Source organism: Nerophis ophidion, linkage group LG10 (genome assembly GCF_033978795.1).
Source record: "Nerophis ophidion isolate RoL-2023_Sa linkage group LG10, RoL_Noph_v1.0, whole genome shotgun sequence".
NCBI classification, from domain to species: domain Eukaryota; kingdom Metazoa; phylum Chordata; class Actinopteri; order Syngnathiformes; family Syngnathidae; genus Nerophis; species Nerophis ophidion.
In genome coordinates, this window is record NC_084620.1 from 61,475,610 (window position 1) to 61,497,202 (window position 21,593).

The 21,593-nt window shown below is 42.4% G+C and overlaps 1 protein-coding gene across 1 annotated transcript in view; it reads right to left on the minus strand.

Annotated features, from left to right (window-relative positions):
* LOC133561104 (plexin-B2-like) overlaps positions 1–21,593 on the minus strand; it is a 134,595-nt gene that overhangs the window by 27,476 nt on the left and 85,526 nt on the right. Inside the window, exons 12-20 of the mRNA XM_061914327.1 lie at positions 20,274–20,385; positions 20,086–20,187; positions 19,937–20,029; positions 9,175–9,262; positions 8,953–9,116; positions 8,604–8,752; positions 3,016–3,151; positions 1,286–1,422; positions 1,043–1,225 (exon numbers count right to left, since the gene is read on the minus strand). Coding sequence (XP_061770311.1) covers positions 1,043–1,225; positions 1,286–1,422; positions 3,016–3,151; positions 8,604–8,752; positions 8,953–9,116; positions 9,175–9,262; positions 19,937–20,029; positions 20,086–20,187; positions 20,274–20,385 — 1,164 coding nt within the window. The remainder of the gene's footprint in view (positions 1–1,042; positions 1,226–1,285; positions 1,423–3,015; positions 3,152–8,603; positions 8,753–8,952; positions 9,117–9,174; positions 9,263–19,936; positions 20,030–20,085; positions 20,188–20,273; positions 20,386–21,593) is intronic.

Below are 21,593 nucleotides of genomic sequence, written 5' to 3' on the forward strand. Positions count from 1 at the left end.
TATATTGTACAGTATTTTGTATTTCTATAGTGTTTTGGATATTGTACAGGATTGCTTATTATTTTTATTGGATAGTAGTCTGTTTATTTCAATTGTTAGTTTTTTTTTTTAGTTTATTTCACCCCATATTTGTTCCCACAACTGCACCTGAAATTGGAGTCTTTAATCTCATTATATGCAAATATAATGACAATAAAGTCCATTCTATTCTATTCTATATATGATCCTATATCAGCTGCATTCAGGCAAAAGGCAGGGTACCTCCTGGACAGACAGACAGGCGGACAGGCGGACAGACAGGCGGACAGACAGACAGGCGGACAGACAGACAGACAGTACAGGCCAAAAGTTTGGACACACTTTCTCATTAAATGAGTTTTCTTTATTTTGATGACTATTTACATTGTAGATTGTCACTGGAGGCATCACAACCATGAATGAACACATGAGGAGTTATGTACTTAACTAACAAAGCTGAAATAACTGAACCTGTGTTTTATATTCTAGTTTCTTCAAAATAGCCACCCTTTGCTTTGATTACTTTTTCGCACACTCTTGGCATTCTCTCCATGAGCTTCAAGAGGTAGTCACCTGCAATGGTTGTCACTTCACAGGTGTCATAGTTTTGATGCTTTCAGTGACAATCTACAATGTAAATAGTCATGAAAATAAAGAAAACACATTGAATGAGAAGGTGTGTCCAAACTTTGGGCCTGTATTGTACGTAAAAGTAATTAGATTACTTGTTTCTAGTAAATGTAATGAAGTTTTTCTAACGATGCTCAAAATATAGGAAATTTAAGTATTTTCAGTATTTCTGTGATTCCTGTAGAGCGAAGGCAATGTCATTCCTTTTCAAACAGCAGCTCTGCCATTGACTTGAAAGCTTGTGTGTTAATGGAGGACTGACCACACAAAGCTCGTGTGTTAAAGGAACACTGACCACACAAAGCTGGTGTGTTAATGGAGGACTGACCACACAAAGCTTGTGTGTTAAAGGAATACTGACCACACAAAGCTTGTGTGTTAATGGAGGACTGACCACACAAAGCTGGACTTCGGGGAGTAATCAGAGATCTTTGGGTTCTCGGAGTACTGGAAGGCAGCAATGACCTCCTTGCTGGTGTTTGTTCCATAGTTGATCTTCACCGTCAGCAGGTCTGAGGGAACCTTCTGCCCTCGATACCTGCCCGTCTTACAGGTGATTTTCTCGCCAAAAGTGAGGCTGTCCAAAGAGAGAGAGAGTCGGTCGAACAAGTCCTTTCATGGCGGTGAGAAGACTTACACTTCACAAGGAACTCCGCCCACTGTGACCGTCACGTCCTCTTTGGTCGCCGTGTCCAGATCCTGGCCGCTGATGGTGATGGCGGTTCCGCCGGCGGCAGGACCTTTTCCAGGGTCCACTGCGTCAGGTTTGGGGTCCTGGACAAAACGGTGCTTTCATTTCTCCGCACAGGAAGTTTATTTGCACGTCGATAGGAAACTGAGACGGTTGAAACTTGGTGTTATTTATCAGCATGACTGTGTTTTTGTGAGGGGAACTAATCAAACGTGAAAGCACTCATTTAGATTCATGCCTCCAGCGCCACTACAGACAACAACTTCCTGCCACTCAGGTAAATTACTCATTTTCATTCTGCAGCCCTTTGCTTCAATTACCTCCGCTCAATATGAAAATGAAACATTCAGACGCAGCAAAAACTTCATTTCAGCGACATGCACTTGCATTCTAAATAGGGATGCACCGAAATGAACATTTGTGGCCGAAGCCAAAGCCGAATAATGAATGCAGTTTTTCACAATTTTTTTTATATTGCATAAATAGCCGAGAATAAATATTTAGACATGTTTTTCAAATAAAGTAATTTTTTATTGAATATTGACATTTTTTTAATATTCCAGTAGCCTTTGCTTTTCAAAAAAAGCACAAAGTTTTCATTTATATTACACCTTCAAACAAAACATGCATTCCAAAAAAAAATAAAAGGCATTAAAGTGGATAAACCCACAACAAATGAATTATTGTCCTTTTGGCAAAATTCTGCTTAGCCACAGTAGATATGCTAATAATGTAAACAGAAGGCTTAAGTAAATCTCAATAAGTGTGTGCTTGTAACCTCATACACTTATACAGGTAGCCTACACAACAGGCTAATAATGTAAACAGAGGACCCACTAAATCTCAATAAGTGTGTGCTTGTAACCTCATACACTTATACAGGTAGCCTACACAACAGGCTAATAATGTAAACAGAGGACCTACTAAATCTCAATAAGTGTGTGCTTGTAACCTCATACACTTATACAGGTAGCCTACACAACAGGCTAATAATGTAAACAGAGGACCCACTAAATCTCAATAAGTGTGTGCTTGTAACCTCATACACTTATACAGGTAGCCTACACAACAGGCTAATAATGTAAACAGAGGACCTACTAAATCTCAATAAGTGTGTGCTTGTAACCTCATACACTTATACAGGTAGCCTACACAACAGGCTAATAATGTAAACAGAGGACCTACTAAATCTCAATAAGTGTGTGCTTGTAACCACATACACTTATACAGGTAGCCTACACAACAGGCTAATAATGTAAACAGAAGGCTCAAGTAAATCTCAATTAAGTGTGTGCTTGTAACCTCATACACTTATACAGGTAGCCTACACAACAGGCTAATAATGTAAACAGAAGGCTCAAGTAAATCTCAATAAGTGTGTGCTTGTAACCTCATACACTTATACAGGTACACAACATATCCCAACGTCACCGCACGTTGGTTGATTGTGTCACCGCGTCAAAAAATTGCTTCACACGCCACTATTCGGCCTTGTTCTTAACTCATTCCACCGAAGGCCGAATGTGGCTTTTTTTGCCATATTCGGCCGAATATATTCGGTTACCTATTAATCGGTGCATCCCTAATTCTAAACATTTTATAGTTCAATGTTCTGGGCGCACAAACACACTTTTTAAAGATTACAAACAAACTAAAAAAAATGATTGACAACGTACCCGATAGGTGAAAACAACCTTGGAGCTTCCTCTTCGCCCCCCCCCAACTTCCACTTCCACCACGCCGCTGTTGCTCGGCTCGAACGGGAGGTCAGAGGGCGGTGTTCGCTTAGCGGGGCCGATCTCGCACACCACACTGAAAAAGCAGCAAACACAAGAGTCAAGAGCAACTTGAGTTAGCATCACTAGCAGGCGGTTGTTTAGGACCACAACCTCAAGATTCAAGCACCCGGTCACTTTGTTGTGCTCTGCAGGTGTTTTCTCTTCTTCGACTCTACAGGTGTCAAACTCAAAGCCCGGGGGCCAGATGTGGCCCGCCACCTCATTTTATTTGGCCCTCGAAAGCCTCTATATAATATGTATCGATAAAGTACTGTAACTTTTCTTACTAAATGTAATCTTTCTTTCTGTTTTGGGAGAAAATAAATATATGTACTCAATGTAATCGCAAATTAAATAATGTCTAATAATGCAAAAAAATAAATGATTAAACATTCAACCATTTTTAAATAGAAATAAATAATTTCAAGGCAAGTTATCCATTAAAATGTGCAATGTAAAAGTACAAAATGGTCAAATTGTGAAATTTACTGTGGGGTTTATAGCATTTTCCTCTAAATGAAAAAAATGTACTTTTTTACTGTAATAAACTGTGGTGCCATTTTGGCATTTACAGTAACACACCGAAATATCCTCAGTTGTTGATTTGCAGTAAAAAAAAATTCCCCAAAAAATTTTGCAGCTCAGGTGCCAAAATTTTACTGTAAAATTGCAGGGATTTTTTTATTTATTTACAGTGAAGTGAATTATATTTATACAGCACTTTTCTCTAGTGACTCAAAGCGCTTTACATAGTGAAACCCGATATCTAAGTTACATTTAAAGCAGTGTGGGTGGCACTGGGAGCAGGTGGGTGAAGTGTCTTGCCCAAGGACACAACAGCAGTGACTAGGATGGCAGAAGCGGGAATCGAACCTGGAACCCTCAAGTTGCTGGCACGGCCACTCTACCGATCGAGCTATGCCGCCCCTAGTAAAAGTGAAAAACAGTAAAGGTGTTGCGATCTGCTGCTCAGATCTTCACATGTTTGATATTTCCATTTTTGTTTTCATTCTCAGTCTGACCCGTTTATTTCCTGTTTTGCCCATCACTCTGGTTACTCATTAGTTCACCTGCTACACTCGTACCGCACACCTGCTTCAGCTAATCACCCTCCTTTATAAGCCCGCTTTTTCTGTTCAGTCTTCCTCGGATCCTAATTTGCCCACGCGCAACAGTGACGACTCTCGACCTTCATCTTTGTATGTATATTCTCGCTAGCTTTTACGCTAAGCCATTTGTTTATTCCAGCTCACATGCTGAGGAATTGTTTTTCTGTTTTTGGTTTGCCTTCTCTTTACAGCAGTGTTTTTGTTCCTAGCCTTTTATTATTTAATAAATCCATTTATAACTTACCTTGTTGTGTTCATCGCTTCGACGCATCCCCGGAAGAACCAATCCGGCATTACAATGCCACACAAGCGTCACAGTAGGATCCGAGCATCAAAATGTTTTTCCGCGTCGAAACCACGGGAGGAACCCTTCGACTTGGGTTTGTGGTTGGAGCTCGTGGCTTGGGAGCAGGAAAGACTTGACTGTGGGCCTGAAGTCCCCTCCGAAGCCGTTCGCGCTGCCCCGAAGAGGCGGGGGGTCCAGTGGAGAGGTCCCCCGCACGGCAGTAATGTTCCAGCACCACTTATTCCTCCCCATGGACACAGCAAGTTTCACCCCGTCCAGGATTCACCCGTCATTACCGGTAATCCTGCTTGTTTTTTTTCAAATCATTCCTTAAGCTGCCATGACACTTTTTCTGACACAAGCGATGACGTCAATTGGGGAACGCCCACCGGTGACGCAACACCGGCCTCTGTTGATGACATTTTTTCAGAAGATTTTTATATTGTGGACAGTACTTTTCATTCCCAACCTTTTTCGAATACCAATAACATTTATGATAAAATACGTAATTATCAGGATATTTTTTCTCATTATTCTAGTCAACCTCAGTCACCTAGTTTTTCTCCTACACCTCCTTTAAAACCTCATTCTCCGGCCAAGTCCAAGGTGTTTCCTCCCTTTTCTAAAGGAAATTCTGGACAAATTAAAGGGGAGGAGTCGGCCCGCCTCCAAGCCTCCCACCACCCTCCCTTAAGGTCAGTCCCTGACCATAGGGAACGGGTCTGGGATCCCCGTCTGGAGGAAGGGGCTATGACCTATAGCTGTGCTACGGAGGTAGCACAGATACTACCCTCTAAACCACAGCCACCATGTAGACCTCCTCCACCTGTTTTTCCCCCGGCCAAATCTCAACGGCCTTGTAGACCTCCTCCACCTGTTTTTCCCCTGGCCAAGTCTCAACGGCCTTGTAGACCTCCTCCACCTGTTTTTCCCCCGGCCAAGTCTCAACGGCCTTGTAGACCTCCTCTACCTGATTTTCCCCCGGCCAAATCTCAACGGCCTTGTAGACCTCCTCCACCTGTTTTTCCCCCGGCCAAGTCTCAACGGCCTTGTAGACCTCCTCCACCGGTGTTCGGACTCGCGAGGTCATTACCTCCAGCACGTCCTCCACCACCGGTGTTCTGCACTGCTCCCAGTCTGGTTCTCACACCAGCACATGACTCTCGCCTGGTTTTCAAGCCAGAATTAGACTCTCGCCTGGTTTTCACACCAGAAAATGTTTCTAGCCTGGTTCTCAAGCCAGCACTAGACTCCCACCTGGTTCTCACACCAGCCTCCGACCCAGAACTGGTTCTCATACCAGTTACAGACTTTAGCCTGGAGCCCACTCCAGTACCAGCTCCAGAGCTGGAGCCTACTCCAGTACCAGCTCCACGCCGCCAAGCGCCGGTACCAGCTCCACGCCGCCAAGCGCCGGTACCAGCTCCGCGCCGCCAAGCACCGCCGACGACGGGGCTGGAGCCCACACCAGCGTCGACGACGGGGCTGGAGCCCACACCAGCGTCGACGACGGGGCTGGAGCCCACACCAGCGTCGACGACGGGGCTGGAACCTTCACCTGTGTCGACAGGGCTGGAGCCCACTCCAGTGCCAGCTCCTCGACAAGCGCCGGTACCAGCTCCACGCCGCCAAGCACTGCCGACGAAGAAGCTGGAGCCCACACCGGCGCCGACGATGAGGCTGGAGCTCACACCAGTCACGACTCCTGCGGCTCCCAGGCCGCCTCCGACGACTCCTGCGGCTCCCAGGCCGCCTCCGACGACTCCTGCGGCTCCCAGGCCGCCTCCGACGACTCCTGCGGCTCCCAGGCCGCCTCCGACGACTCCTGCGGCTCCCAGGCCGCCTCCGACGACTCCTGCGGCTCCCAGGCCGCCTCCGACGACTCCTGCGGCTCCCAGGCCGCCTCCGACGACTCCTGCGGCTCCCAGGCCGCCTCCGACGACTCCTGCGGCTGCAGCACCCGCATCATCCTCGCCAGCTGCACTCGGGCCTGCTTTGGCTGCAGTCCCCGCACCCTCGTCTGCTGCTTCCAAGCCTGCTGGGATTTCGGTGCTGAGGCGTCGTCCACCACGTCGACCACGGGCGTGGCCTCTGCGAGGTCATCCTCCTCGCCAGACACTCCCTCCTCCATGTCGGCCACGGATGTGGCCGTGCCCGGGTCGTCCGCCTCGCCGGGCACCTCATCCTGCGAGGCGGCCACTAATGTGGCCTTTTCGAGGTCGCCCGCCAAAACTTGTTCGGCAGCAGCGTTCCACCCGCCGCCGCCACATGATGTGTCCTCGGTGGATTCGGGGACATGCGATCTGGCGACCCTCCACCGTGGCCTCCCTCCGCCCTCCCTTCGTTTGTGGACTTTCTGGTTTTGGGGAGGGGGTTCAAGTTTTTGTTTGTGTTTTTGAGACATCTGGTATCTGTCTTTTGTTGGGGGGGAATACTGTTGCGATCTGCTGCTCAGATCTTCACATGTTTGATATTTCCATTTTTGTTTTCATTCTCAGTCTGACCCGTTTATTTCCTGTTTTGCCCATCACTCTGGTTACTCATTAGTTCACCTGCTACACTCGTACCGCACACCTGCTTCAGCTAATCACCCTCCTTTATAAGCCCGCTTTTTCTGTTCAGTCTTCCTCGGATCCTAATTTGCCCACGCGCAACAGTGACGACTCTCGACCTTCATCTTTGTATGTATATTCTCGCTAGCTTTTACGCTAAGCCATTTGTTTATTCCAGCTCACATGCTGAGGAATTGTTTTTCTGTTTTTGGTTTGCCTTCTCTTTACAGCAGTGTTTTTGTTCCTAGCCTTTTATTATTTAATAAATCCATTTATAACTTACCTTGTTGTGTTCATCGCTTCGACGCATCCCCGGAAGAACCAATCCGGCATTACAATGCCACACAAGCGTCACAAAAGGGTAAAAAAACAAATGCAAACTTTACAGTAAAATTCAGCTTTTTTTTAAACCATAAAAACAGCAGTACAGTTTTCCCATTAACTGTAATATACACGACATTTTGAGGTGAAATTATTGCAACTTATCGTATCTTTTTTTTACATTTTAGTTTAAAAAAATCTACTAATAAAATGCTTTAAAAAAATGGTGTAATAAAAGTATTCACTGTTAGAAGCGGCCCTCTGGGGCCAAACATAAGTGCGATGTGGCCCTCAGTGAAAACCACTTTGACACCTTTGTTCTACTTTGATGGATTGAATTGTCTTCTGGATACAATTATATTTTTTTTTCTGCAAAACTTATTGTCAGCTGTTTAATAGTTTTAGTTTGCATGAGCAACATATTGTCCGTGTTTACTCAACAGCCCACTGAGATCATTCAGCATCACTTCGAACATCCTCATTTGTGACAGATTTACAGCCGTATTTCCAAAACGACAAGACTATTTAAGATTATATTGTAGCCAAATATTTTTCTAAGAGATACAGTGTCAAATTTATAATATATATATATATTTATTTATTTATTTATTTTTTGCCTATTTATTGTGTATTCGGAGGTCTCAATGTTGGCAAGTATGTTTGCGTTATGCTGTGTATTTGTTAAAGAAAAGAAGAAAACTTCTGCACAAAGTTTTGCATTCAGCCATGTAAATAAGTTATTCAGAGGCCTGCAACACCCACAATGCATTGCGCTTACTACGTCACTATAATGCCTCATAAAATTGTAGTAAAAATGCAAATAAAACCAGCTCGGGTTGTGGCTTATGATTGTTTTGCCAACACCTTTTAACCTGAGTTATCTCACCTTGTGGAGACTGAATACTTGTCCCCCTGGTGATCACTTTAACACCTTTTAACCTGAGTCATCTCACCTTGTGGACACAGAATACTTGTCCCCCTGGTGATGACTTAACACCTTTTAACCTGAGTCATCTCACCTGGTGGAGACTGAATACTTGTCCCCCTGGTGATCACTAACACCTTTTAACCTGAGTTATCTCACCTGGTGGAGACTGAATACTTGTCCCCCTGGTGATCACTTTAACACCTTTTAACCTGAGTCATCTCACCTGGTGGAGACTGAATACTTGTCCCCCTGGTGATCACTTTAACACCTTTTAACCTGAGTTATCTCACCTTGTGGAGACTGAATACTTGTCCCCCTGGTGATCACACTCAACGCCGGCCACGCTGATCCTCTTAATGTCTTCCTTCTTGATTCCCATGTTGGACCCTTTGATGGTGACTGAGATGTGACCGTTAAGCGGACCGAAGCGAGGATTGATCTGCAGTGACCACATGACCAAATACATAAATAATAAACAGAATATAAATTCCATCTGTTTTTCCATGACATTTTCCAGAAATGACTTTCTTGGGCCTTCCAATTGGCTGAAATACATTCCCAGGTAGGAGTTGCAGTGCCACATGTCTGTCTGCCAGCCTCTGTGTTTGCAAAAGCATCAAACATGCAGTGGTCGCTTACGTCAGTGATGGTGGGGGCGGGGCAAAGTGTCGGCTGCGCCGCCGAGCAGAGTTGTCGATAAACGCACGCCTCCGTGCTGGCGCACCACACGCACTCGTACTTGGCGTGGGCGTGTTTGCACAGACTGCAGTCCTCTCTTCCCACCGAGCAGTTGTAGAGCATGACTGCAGGGGAGGTTAGAGGTCATGAAAGGAGACGTGTGTGCGTGTGTGACAAACTAACCTGTGAGGGTGCTGTCAATCTTGCGCTCGGTTTCACGTTCTATCACATGGAAGGAAATGTTCACCTCCTGCTGCTTGGCGTAGGAAAACTGAACACAAACACAAACACACACGCACCATAAATAGAAAACTTTGCAGCCGTACTGAACTGGATGTTGGATGCAGCATCTTTCTGGCAGCAAAGGTCGCCACATTCTTCGCGAAAACACACAAATGGGAAATGTGTCTGCAGCGTGCACATGAGGAAACATAATAGCAGACTGCACTGCAAAAACTGAAATCTAAGTAAGATGAAATATCGCAAATAAGGGTAATATTTGCTTATTTTCTTTCTGATAAAATAATTCTTCTCACTTAGCAGATTTTATGTTAGAATGTTTTACTTGTTTTAAAGGCCTACTGAAAGCCACTACTAGCGAACAAGCAGTCTGATAGTTTATATATCAATGATGAAATATTAACATTGCAACACATGCCAATACGGCCTTTTTAGTTTATTAAATTGCAATTCTAAATTTCGTGCCGAAGTATCCTGCTGAAACGTCGCGGCATGATGATGCATGCGCGTGACGTCACGCATTGTAGAGGACATTTTGTTCCAGCAGCCTTCCCAGCTATAAGTTGTCTGTTTTCATCGCATAATTCCACAGTATTCTAGACATCTGTGTTGCTAAATCTTTTGCGATTTGTTCAATGAATAATAGAGACGTCAAAGAAGAACGCTGTAGGTGGGAAGCGGTGTATTGCAGCTGCCTTTAGCAACACAAACACAGCCGGTGTTTCATTGTTTACATTCCCGAAAGATGACGGTGAAGCTTTACTATGGAACAGAGATGTTAAGCGAACATGGTTGGATTGGACCACACACACAAAGTAGTGAAGTAAAGTGAATTATATTTATATAGCGCTTTTCTCTAGTGACTCAAAGCGCTTTACATAGTGAAACCCAATATCTAAGTTACATTTAAACCAGTGTGGATGGCACTGGGAGCAGGTGGGTAAAGTGTCTTGCCCAAGGACACAACGGCAGTGACTAGGATGGCGGAAGCGGGAATCGAACCTGCAACCCTCAAGTTGCTGGCACGGCCACTCTACCAACCGAGCTATACCGCCCCCCCGAAAGTACAGCATTATGCAGCAATTAAATTATGCAGCAATCATTTCGAAAGATCATCTTTCGAAGAAGGTCCTTTGCAAATGGCAGAGATGGGCATCGCCACCACCCGTCGACTGGTGCTGAAGAAAGGTGCCGGGCCAACTTTCAGGTTGTACAGGTACGACCACATAATCTCACCAAAACACTGGTAACACAATAAGCAGAAAAGGGATTTTCCAGTATTATCCTAGTAAATTTGTCTAATAACATCTGAATCGCTCCCACTGTATAGTCTCTTTTTTTTTCTAGTCTTTCACTCTCACTTTCCTCATCCACGAATCTTTCATCCTCGCTCAAATTAATGGGGAAATTGTCGCTTTCTCGGTCCGAATCGCTCTGGCTGCTGGTGGCCATGATTGTAAACAATGTTCAGATGTGAGGAGCTCCACAACCCGTGACGTCACGTGCACATCGTCTGCTACTTCCGGTACAGGCAAGGCTTTTTTATTAGCGAACAAAAGTTGCGAACTTTATCGTGGATGTTCTCTACTAAATCCTTTCAGCAAAAATATGGCAATATCGGGAAATGATGAAGTATGACACATAGAATGGACCTGCTATCCCCGCTTAAATAAGAACATCTCATTTCAGTAGGACTTTAAGTGTTTGGGTCCTAAATAATCTCAGTAAAATATTCCAGTTTGTTGCTGAGATGTTATGAGTAAAACCTGCTAGAAACTAGAATATCAAGTGTCATTAACACTCACAAGTATAAAACTACTTTTTTAAAGTAATCATTTCTTACTTCAAGATAATGGCATCAGCATTTACTTAATTTAAGAATATTTTTCAGCATATTGAGCAAAAAGGTCTCTTTTGTTTTTCTAGCAAGAAAAGTGCATTTGTTATTAGTGAGAATATTTTCTTATTTAAGCTATCTTTGGGTTCATTGAGGTTAGATAATTTGACTTGTTTTAGAAAGTCATGACAAGCCACATGTTCTTGTTCTATTGGCAGATAATTTTCCTTAGTTCTAGTAAAATACCCCCAATTTTTTTTTTTTCCTTGTTTTTGAATACTGACTTTTTGTAGTTTAGGGTTGTCTCCATCCATCCATTTCCTACCGCTTGTCCCTTTGGAGCTTGGAGGGGGTGCTGGAGCCAATCTCAGCTGCTATACCAACATTTTGGTACTGGTAGCAAAATGTATTTTAATACTTTGATACTTTTCTCAATAAAGGGGACCACAAAAAATGTAATTATTGGCTTTTTATTTTAAAATAAATCTTAGGGTACATTAAACATATGTTTATTATTGCAGTCAAAGTACAATTTTGTCCTTAAATAAAATAGTGAACATACTAGACAACTTGTCTTTTAGTAGTAAGTAAACAAACAAAGACTGCTAATTAGTCTGCTGACGTATGCAGTAACATATTGTCTCATCTCATTTACACACCTTTTATTTTGTCAACATTATAAGGGACAAGCTGTAAAAATGGGTTATTAATCCACTTGTTCATTTACTGTTAATACCTGCTTATTACCTACTAAGTGGCCTCGTGCTTAGTGTCCAGCTGTCATGTCTTGTGATCGTCTTCTGTTTGTTTTTCACTCCATTACTTCCTGTTTTTGCGCAGCTTGGTTTGTTTGCGTTTCCATGACAACTCATGAGTTTCACCTGCCTCATTTGTTTAAACTCGAAAACCTGTTAATCATGTCACTATTTAAGCCTGTCGTTTTCTGCTGTCACCACTGTCTCACGATTAGTTCACTCTGCTTGTTTCATGGCATGTCACAGTTCATGCTGCCCCACTCACGGCACCACAACTAAGTTTGTCTTCATTAATGCCACACTTAGTGTCTTTTGTTTCTTGCCCGTAGTTTACGTCAAAGTGCTAGTTTGGTTTCCAGTCTGAAGTTTTGGTTTCCACTGCCAGCGCCTTTTGTTTGTACACTTTTCATAGTAAAAATTAAAAACCATGTATTTACCTTCATGCCATATCAGGTCTAGTTCATTTGCATCTCGGGAAAACAAACCCACCATAGTCCGCGTTACGACACCGTCCTGAGGTGGGTAGGTTGTGAGTTCAAACCCCGGCCTAGTCACACCAAAGACTATAAAAATGGGAGCCATTACCTCCCTGCTTGGAACTCAGCATTAAGGGTTGGAATTGGGAGTTAAATCACCCAAAAAATGATTCCCGGGCGCGGCAGCACTGCTGCTCACTGCTCCAGAGGAGGACAAATTGGACTGCACTTAGTGTGTGTGTGACAATCATTGACATTTGGGGCGGTACAGCTCGGTTGGTAGAGTGGTCGTGCCAGCAATTTGAGGGTTCCAGGTTCGATCCCCGCTTCCGCCATCCTAGTCACTGCCGTTGTGTCCTTGGGCAAGACACTTCACCCACCTGCTCCCAGTGCCACCCACACTGCTTTAAATGTAACTTAGATATAATAATAATAATAATAATGGATTCGATTTATTTCTCGCTTTTCTATTATTAGATACTCAAAGCGCTCACAGAGAAGTGGGAAGCCATCATTCATTCACACATAGGTGGTGGTAAGCTACATCTGTAGCCACAGCTGCCCTGGGGTAGACTGACAGAAGCGTGGCTGCCAGTTTGCACCTACGGCCCCTCCGACCCAACAGCAGCGATTTGGATGTTAATAGGTGGGAAGCGAACCTGCAACCCTCAGGTTTCTGCCACGGCCGCTCTACCCACTACGCCATGCCGCCCCTTTATATTGGCTTTCACTATGTAAAGAACTTTGAGTCTCTAGAGAAAAAGCGCTATATAAATATAATTCACTTCACTTTAACTTATTTTCTGTTTCAACATGTTCTATCTACACTTCTGTTCAAATCTAATAATCACTTATTCTTCTGTTGAATACAAAATGTCATCCATTTCCTACCACGTGTTCCCTTTGGGCTCACAGGGGGCGCTGGAGCCTAACTCTGCAACATTCGGGCAGAAGGCGACATACACCCTGGACAAGTCGCCACCTCATCCCAGGGCCAACACAGATAGACAGACAACATTCACACACTAGGGACCATTTAGTGTTGCCAATCAACCTGTCCCCAGGTGCATGTCTTTGGAGGTGGGAGGGGCCTATCCCCAGGTGCATGTCTTTGGATTTATATTAATTTTGGATGATACTTCAAATGTAGGTATCGATCTGATACCAGGTCATTACAGGATCATACATTGGTCATAATTTAAGTTCTTGTGTGTCCAGGGACATATTTCCTGAGTTTATGAATATAATATATTTTTTTTTTTATAAAGAAAAAAGATTTTGCGCCGATAAAAAATATTGATAGTAGTATCGACTAGATACGCTATCGTACTTGGTATCAATACAGTAGATCCACCCATGGCATTTGTTTGCATTGTGACGCTGGTGAGCTATTATATCCTCCCACGCTGTGTAGTGTATTATGTTTAGCTATTCCTCGTCCTGCAGTGATAAAGATACTTGTAAGAAACTCACTTTATTTGTCGCCATGGAGGCGATGATTAGTGATTTAGAAGTAGCTAAAACACTGCAGATGGACATTAGCCACTAACTAAGGAGACTAGGGTCCATCCAGACCCACACCTCCCGCCACCTGAACACTTTTATCCCCTCGGCCATCAGACACATGATCTGACAGCTCAGTTACAGATCTTTTTATGACCTATTCTGTGTTGTGTGTGTTTTATATTGCACAGTTGCACCATGAAAAATGTGTAGTTTGTGAACCTGTTCTCAGTCAATGGCAATAAAAACTATTCTGCTTCTGATTTTGAACTAGGTGGCCATGTTTTAAAGCAGACCTGGGCAAACTAAGCCCCGGGGGCCACATGCGGCCCGTTAAGTATTTCAATCTGGCCCCCCAAACATTCCTAAATCATTATTTTAGATCTTTAAGATGTAAAGTGTAGCTGCCTTTATGATGTGTACTCATCTTTTCTAATGACCGGAAGTCTTCAACTATACAAAGTATTTCAATGGTTGGAATCTGCGCTTTGGCACAATATACTAGTTACTATGGTAATTAATTAGTTACTATGGTAATTAATTTGTTACTATGGTAATTAATTAGTTACTATGGTAATTAATTAGTTACTATGGTAACCCAAGTCACAGCAGCTCAGACGAGGCACCAAGCAGTGTTTCCACCGAGTGTCAGCCTGAAATGTGGGTGTCAGGCACAGACGTAGGAGATTTTCACAACAAAGTTCTAAAGCTTAGTTATATATCAGATTGTATATTGTGTTTTTACCCTCTGCATTCATATTTCGCTGATTGTTGCATATTTGTCGTGTTTTGCTTGGCTGTAAAATATTTCGATGGAGGGAAGGTGTGGCGTTCATATATTGTCAATATTCAGTGTTTTATCCTTCATAGAAAAATGTAAAATTCCATTATGTTTTTTAAGGCGGTCTGTCAAAACGTTTTTAGCATTCAATTGTTGAGATCCGCCGCTCGGATCTTACATTATTTGGTTTTGAGTCTTTTGTGTTTATCTTGTTGGTTCATGGACGCTTCAGATTCTTGGTTGGTGGACTTCCTTGTTTGTTTCTGTCACCATGGCGACTTGATTTGTCCACCTGCACTGGCCCTTTGACGCACACCGGTTTTTGATTATTGTTTCTTTATTTAAAGCTGCCTCCTCCCTTTGTTGGGTCTGGGTTCATCACTTGCTCTACGCAACACGCACTTTTGGTTAAGTTTGTCCTGTTCTGGCTTGCTGAGTTCCTCTCTAGCTTCTCTGCGCTCGACACGCGCTTCTGTGGACTTTTTATTCAGTGCTAGTGTTTAGCCTAGCTCCCCATGCGTTGCAGGCGCTTTCTTTTGCCTTTGTATCAGTGTTCTTTTATCATTTGATATATTAAATCCCTAACTTGCCTGTCTGGTCCCGTGCATCTTGAGTTGACATCCCCACGCATCACTATGCCACCCAAACGTGACATCACAATGCCACCCGAACGTGACATCACAATGCCACCCGAACGTGACATCACAATGCCACCCGAACGTGACATCACAATGCCACCCGAACGTGACATCACAATGCCACCCGAACGTGACATCACAATGCCACCCGAACGTGACATCACAATGCCACCCGAACGTGACATCACAATGCCACCCGAACGTGACATCACAATGCCACCCGAACGTGACATCACAATGCCACCCGAACATGACATCACAATGCCACCCGAACGTGACATCGACCAGACATTATTGTGAGGTTTTGTGTTAGTGTTCCTAAAAATACATATACTGTACCGGCCCTTGGACACATTTCTTTCTCTAAATTTGGCTCCCCAGTAAAACAATTATTGCCCAGGCCTGTTTTAAAAGCATCTCTTCCTTAGGGCGTTACAGTGTTATAACTTCACATTTATTGTTAGTTTTTAAGCCAAAATGCGTCCGTTCTCTCTTTTCTGTCCATACACTGTGTCTGCTTGTAAGTACTCCGTGATTGTGCGCTGCCGAACACGCTCCTCTGCTGGTAAAACCAGCAATGACGACACGCTGTTATGCCTGTCAAAAAAATATATTGCCAACTGGTACTTTTCAAACAGAGTATGGTACCGTTTTTTAATCATCAGTACCAAGACACTATACTAGTACCAGTATACCGTACAACCATATAGCAGACTTAAAAGGATCTTTTTGAAGACAAATATATACGCTAGTGAGAAGTCAGACATTCATTCACTCGGGCCAATTTAGTGTTGCCAATGCTGTAGAAAATGGATGGATGATGTCAAACACTTTGAACTCACGTCGTGGAAATGATTGTGGCCTTCACAGCCCATGCTGACGACAGAACTACTTTTACCTCTGAGTAAAGACATATTTACTCAGTTGATTTGTAGTTTGACAATTTACTGAGGGTTTGTCAATACTACTAAATCCATGAGAAATGAAATGAAATGTAAATAGAATTATAATTAGGCAGACTTACCTCATTACAATAAGAGGTAGTTGTCAAATAAAAAGCCAAGTCTAATTATTAGCTGTCAGGAGTTCACTAACTCGTATTCAACTCTGTACACTGCTGCTGGAATTTTAATTTTCCTGAAGGAATCAAAATACTATCCATCTATCTATCTATCTATCTATCTATCTATCTATCTATGTGCAGACAATGCAGACACAGAGTAATGACCTAACCATACGAGTCTTTAAATTGCTAAAAGCCAACTTGTGATCAATAATCCTGATCACATGATTTGTCATTGCATTGTCACCTATTTCTACTTGAAGTGGGGGGAGGTATCCCAGGAAATAATGTGACACCACCTTTGTACTGCTGGGGGGAAAAAGCTATTTATTAATAAGCAATTAAATATTTATAGGTGGTTTGGTTGCAGAGGGAGAAGGGAAGAGGAATCAAACACTGCCAGCAAGCGGACACCTCACGCAAATACACACGTCCAGACTTTAAAATGGCCACACAGGATTGACATGCAAATACACGGCCTGACGTTAAAATTGATACAAGGTTTGACACATCAATGATGTTCCCGTCAGCTTTCTTAGATGGTAATGGTATTTATTAGACATGTCCAATATTATCAGACATCTCTAATAAAACATTCCTGGCACGACCACTCTACAACTACGCCCCCTCACTTAACAACACATGTGAAGTGAAATCCTTTTTAGGTGACTACCTCCTGAAGCTCATGAAGAGAATGCCAAGAGTGTGCAAAGCAGTAATCAGAGCAAATTGGTGGCTATTTTGAAGAAACTACAATATAAAACGTGTTTTTAGTTATTTCACCTTTTTTTGTGGAGTACATAACTCCACGTGTTCATGCAATGTAAATAATCATGAAAATAAAGAAAACCCATTAAATGTGTCCAAACTTTTGGCCTGTATTGCATATCTATTCTTACATTATTGTAGGAGCCTAAAAGATGTTGAAGTTAATTTACATTTTATGGAAGGTGCTTTAGGTTTAATCAGCAAAAATGGGACTATTTACTTTATTTAAATAATACGAAAATTGATTTCTATTTTACTGTTTTAATTGATTTTACCCTTTAAAATAGTTTTTAATTTTTTTTATATTGTTTTTATTGGTTTTATATTTATTTATTTTTTGTTTTTATTCAGTCATTGGTGGAGCATAATATATTTATATATACTTTTATTTTATTTATTTTTTTTTTTTACAATTGTTTTTAACATGGTTGTGCAGCACTTTGGAAACGTTATTGTTGTTTAAATGTGCTATATAAATAAAGGATTGGATTGGATTGAACATGTATATATTGCATGCTTAGAATAATGAGGTACACTTTATTTGTAATTACTACATTTGTCTGCATAATTTTATGAGATACTATTTTTTACTGCTCTAATACAGGGAAGAATATTTAACTGTTTAATTGCATATATGGCAGAAGGATCTGTGTGGTAATATGGTTTGGACACAATGTATTAAGTGTAATAGCAGTCAGGTCACAGATTTTTGACCTTACTTTTACTTTTTCTAAATCTTTCTTACCGTAACAAACCCGCTTTATTTTGCCATTCATTTGTTCTCACATCGTTATTGTTTTACGTTTTTGAATGATTATGTTGACAAGTAAACAATACCGAGCGAAGAGAAGCGTCTGGAGTTTTGTTTGTTGTGGCCGCAGCAAGCGGGAGCAGTAAAAAGTAGAGCTAAAGCTTCATTAGGGAACTATATTTTAATTACTGTATTTTTCGGAGTATAAGTCGCTCCAGAGTATAAGTCGCACCTGCCGAATATGCATAATAAAGAAGGAAAAAAACATATACAGTATAAGTCGCACAGGAGTATAAATCACATTTTTGGGGGAAATGTATTTGATAAAAGCCAACAGCAAGAATAGACATTTGAAAGGCAATTTAAAATAAATACAGAATAGTGAAGAACAGGCTGAATAAGTGTAGGTTATATGAGGCATAAATAAGCAACTGCTATGTTAAGCTAACATATTATGGTAAGAGTCATTCAAATAACTATAACATATAGAACATGCTATACCTTTACCAAACTATCTCTCACTCCTAATCCATAAATCCCATGAAATCTAACACGTCTAGTCTCTTACGTGAATGAGCTAAATAATATTATTTGAGATTTTAGTATAAGTCGCGCCCCCGACTAAACTATGAAAAAAATCTGCGACTTATAGTCCGAAAATTCCGTACTTGAATTGTTTTTTCTGTGAAAACCCTCATTTTTAAGATGTGTTGGCTTTAATTTAGTCTTAGCGGTGCACCACGACCAATTGCATGTAGGGGAAACCCTGTCGTCACAAGATAATGAACACAAGTACAAACCCCGTTTCCATATGATTTGGGAAATTGTGTTAGATGTAAATATAAACAGAATTATGCAAATCATTTTCAACCCATATTCAATTGAATGCACTACGAATACAACATATTTGATGTTCAAACTCATAAACTTTATTTTTTTTTTGCAAATAATAATTAACTTAGAATTTCATGGCTGCAACACGTGCCAAAGTAGTTGGGAAAGGGCATGTTCACCACTGTGAAGGACACGACATTTACAGTTTCCAAAAACATTTTGAAATGTGGACTCGTCAGACCACAGAACACTTCCACTTTGCATCAGTCCATCTTAGATGATCTCATGAATTGATTAACGTGGACCCCGACTTAAACAAGTTTAAAAACGTATTCGGGTTTTACCATTTAGTGGTCAATTGTACGGAATATGTACTGAACTGTGCAATCTACTAATAAAAGTATCAATCAATCAATCAAAAAACTCAAGCCCAGAGAAGCCGTCGGCCTTTCTGGATGTTGTTGATAAATGGCTTTCGCTTTGCATAGTAGAGCTTTAACTTGCACTTACAGATTTTAGCGACAAACTGTATTTAGTGACAGTGGTTTTCTGAAGTGTTCCTGAGCCCATGTGGTGATATCCTTTAGAGATTGATGTCGGTCTTTGATACAGTGCCGTCTGAGGGATGGAAGGTCACGGTCATTCAACGTTGGTTTACGGTCATGCCGCTTATCTTAATCTGGAGTGATTTCTCCAGATTCTCTGAACCTTTTGATGATATTATGGAGCGTAGATGTTGAAATCCCTAATTTTTTTGCAATTGCACTTTGAGAAAGGTTGTTCTTAAACTGTTTGACTATTTGCTCACGCAGTTGTGGACAAAGGGGTGTACCTCGCCCCATCCTTTCTTGTGAAAGACTGAGCATTTTTTGGGAAGCTGTTTTTATAGCCAATCATGGCACCCACCTGTTCCCAATTAGCCTGCACACCTGTGGGATGTTCCAAATAAGTGTTTGATGAGCATTCCTCAACTTTATCAGTATTTATTGCCACCTTTCCCAACTTCTTTGTCACGTGTTGCTGGCATCAAATTCTAAAGTTAATGATTACTTGCAAAAAAAATGTTTATGAGTTTGAACATCAAATATGTTGTCTTTGTAGCATATTCCACTGAATATGGCTTGAAAATTATTTGCAAATCATTGTATTCTGTTTATATTTACATCTAACACAATTCCCCAACTCATATGGAAACGGGGTTTGTAGGTAAAACCAGGAACCTGCAGTCTAAAGGTAAAAAAAAAATCCTATAGACGATTATGTAAACAATTAGCTGTGATGTATTCGCTGTTCTTTTACCTCATGTCCTCGGAATTTGAACTTTGACCCCTGCTCCTGTATGACCTCCTCAGCCTGCTTCATCAGCTGCGTCCCCATAACAAACCTCCGGTCCTGCACAGGAGAGAGCTGTAACTACTGCCTTCTCTCTTTAACGATGATGTCCTCACCGTGTAGATGCCCAGGTTTCTTCCCTGGAAGCTGATGGGTACCTCAAAGCCCACGGGGATCAGCAGGGGGTCCGGAGACTCAAACTGAGGACAACGGTCCGGCTGGGAGAGACACAAAGACAACATTTCTTTCCTGTGAACACTGATAAGAAGACATGATTGTACGTGAGGAGGAAGACAAAATAAACCTGCTGATGTTTGATGATGTGACTTCCGGCCGCAGCTTCATCAGTATCGCTGCAGCGGTGCTCCCGGGCGTTCCACTGACAACCCCATTGGCTGCTCACACATGACATACACCTGGACACACACACAGGGTCCTCAGACTGGAGGGCTGAGTAGGGATGTTGTACCAGGGATCCTGGGTTTTAGTAAAGTTTTGTACAAAACCCAAAGCCAGTGAAGTTGGCACGTTGTGTAATTGGTAAATAAAAACAGAATACAATGATTTGCAAATACTTTTCAACTTACATTCACTTGAATAGACTGCAAAGACAATATACTTAACGTTCGAACTGGTAAACTTTGTTATTGTTTGCAAAAATTAGCTCATTTGGAATTTGATGCCTGCCAGTGGCAAAAAAGACTGAGAAAGTTGAGGAATTCTCATCAAACGCTTATTTGGAACATCTCGCAGGTGAACTGGCAATTGGGTGCCATGATTGGGTATAAAAGCAGCTTCCATGAAATGCTCAGTCATTCACAAACAAGGATGGGGCGACGGTCACCACTTTGTCAACATGCGTTGTGGGTAGAGCGGCCGTGCCAGAAACCTGAGGGTTGCAGGTTCGCTTCCCACCTATTGACATCAAAGTCGCTGCCGTTGTGTCCTTGGGCAGGACACTTCACCCTTTGCCCCCGGTGCCGCTCACACTGGTGAATGAATGATGAATGAATGGTGGTGGTGGTCGGAGGGGCCGTAGGTGCAAACTGGCAGCCACGCTTCCGTCAGTCTACCCCAGGGCAGCTGTGGCTACAGATGTAGCTTACCACCACCTATGTGTGAATGAATGATGGCTTCCCACTTCTCTGTGAGCGCTTTGAGTATCGAACAATAGAAAAGCGCGATATAAATCTAATCCATTATAAATGCCTGAGCAAATTGTCCAACATTTAAGAACAACATTTCTCAACCACCTATTGCAAGGAATTTAAGGATTTCACCATTCAAAACTCTACTATGCAAAACGAAAGCCATTTATCAACAACACCCAGAAACGCCGCTGGCTTCGCTGGGCACGAGTTTATCTGAGATGGACTGATGCAAAGTGGAAAAGTGTTTTGTGGTCTGACGAGTCTACATTTCAAATTGTTTTTGGAAACACTGGACCTTGTGTCCTCTGGAACAAAGAGGAAAAGAACCATCCGGAATGTTATCGACGCAAAGTTCAAAAGCCAGTATCTGTGATGGTATGGGGGTGCATTAGTGCCCAAGGCATGGGTAACCCCGGACCGTTGAACAACGTAAGCTGTACATCAAGCAAGAATGGGAAATAATTCCACCTGAA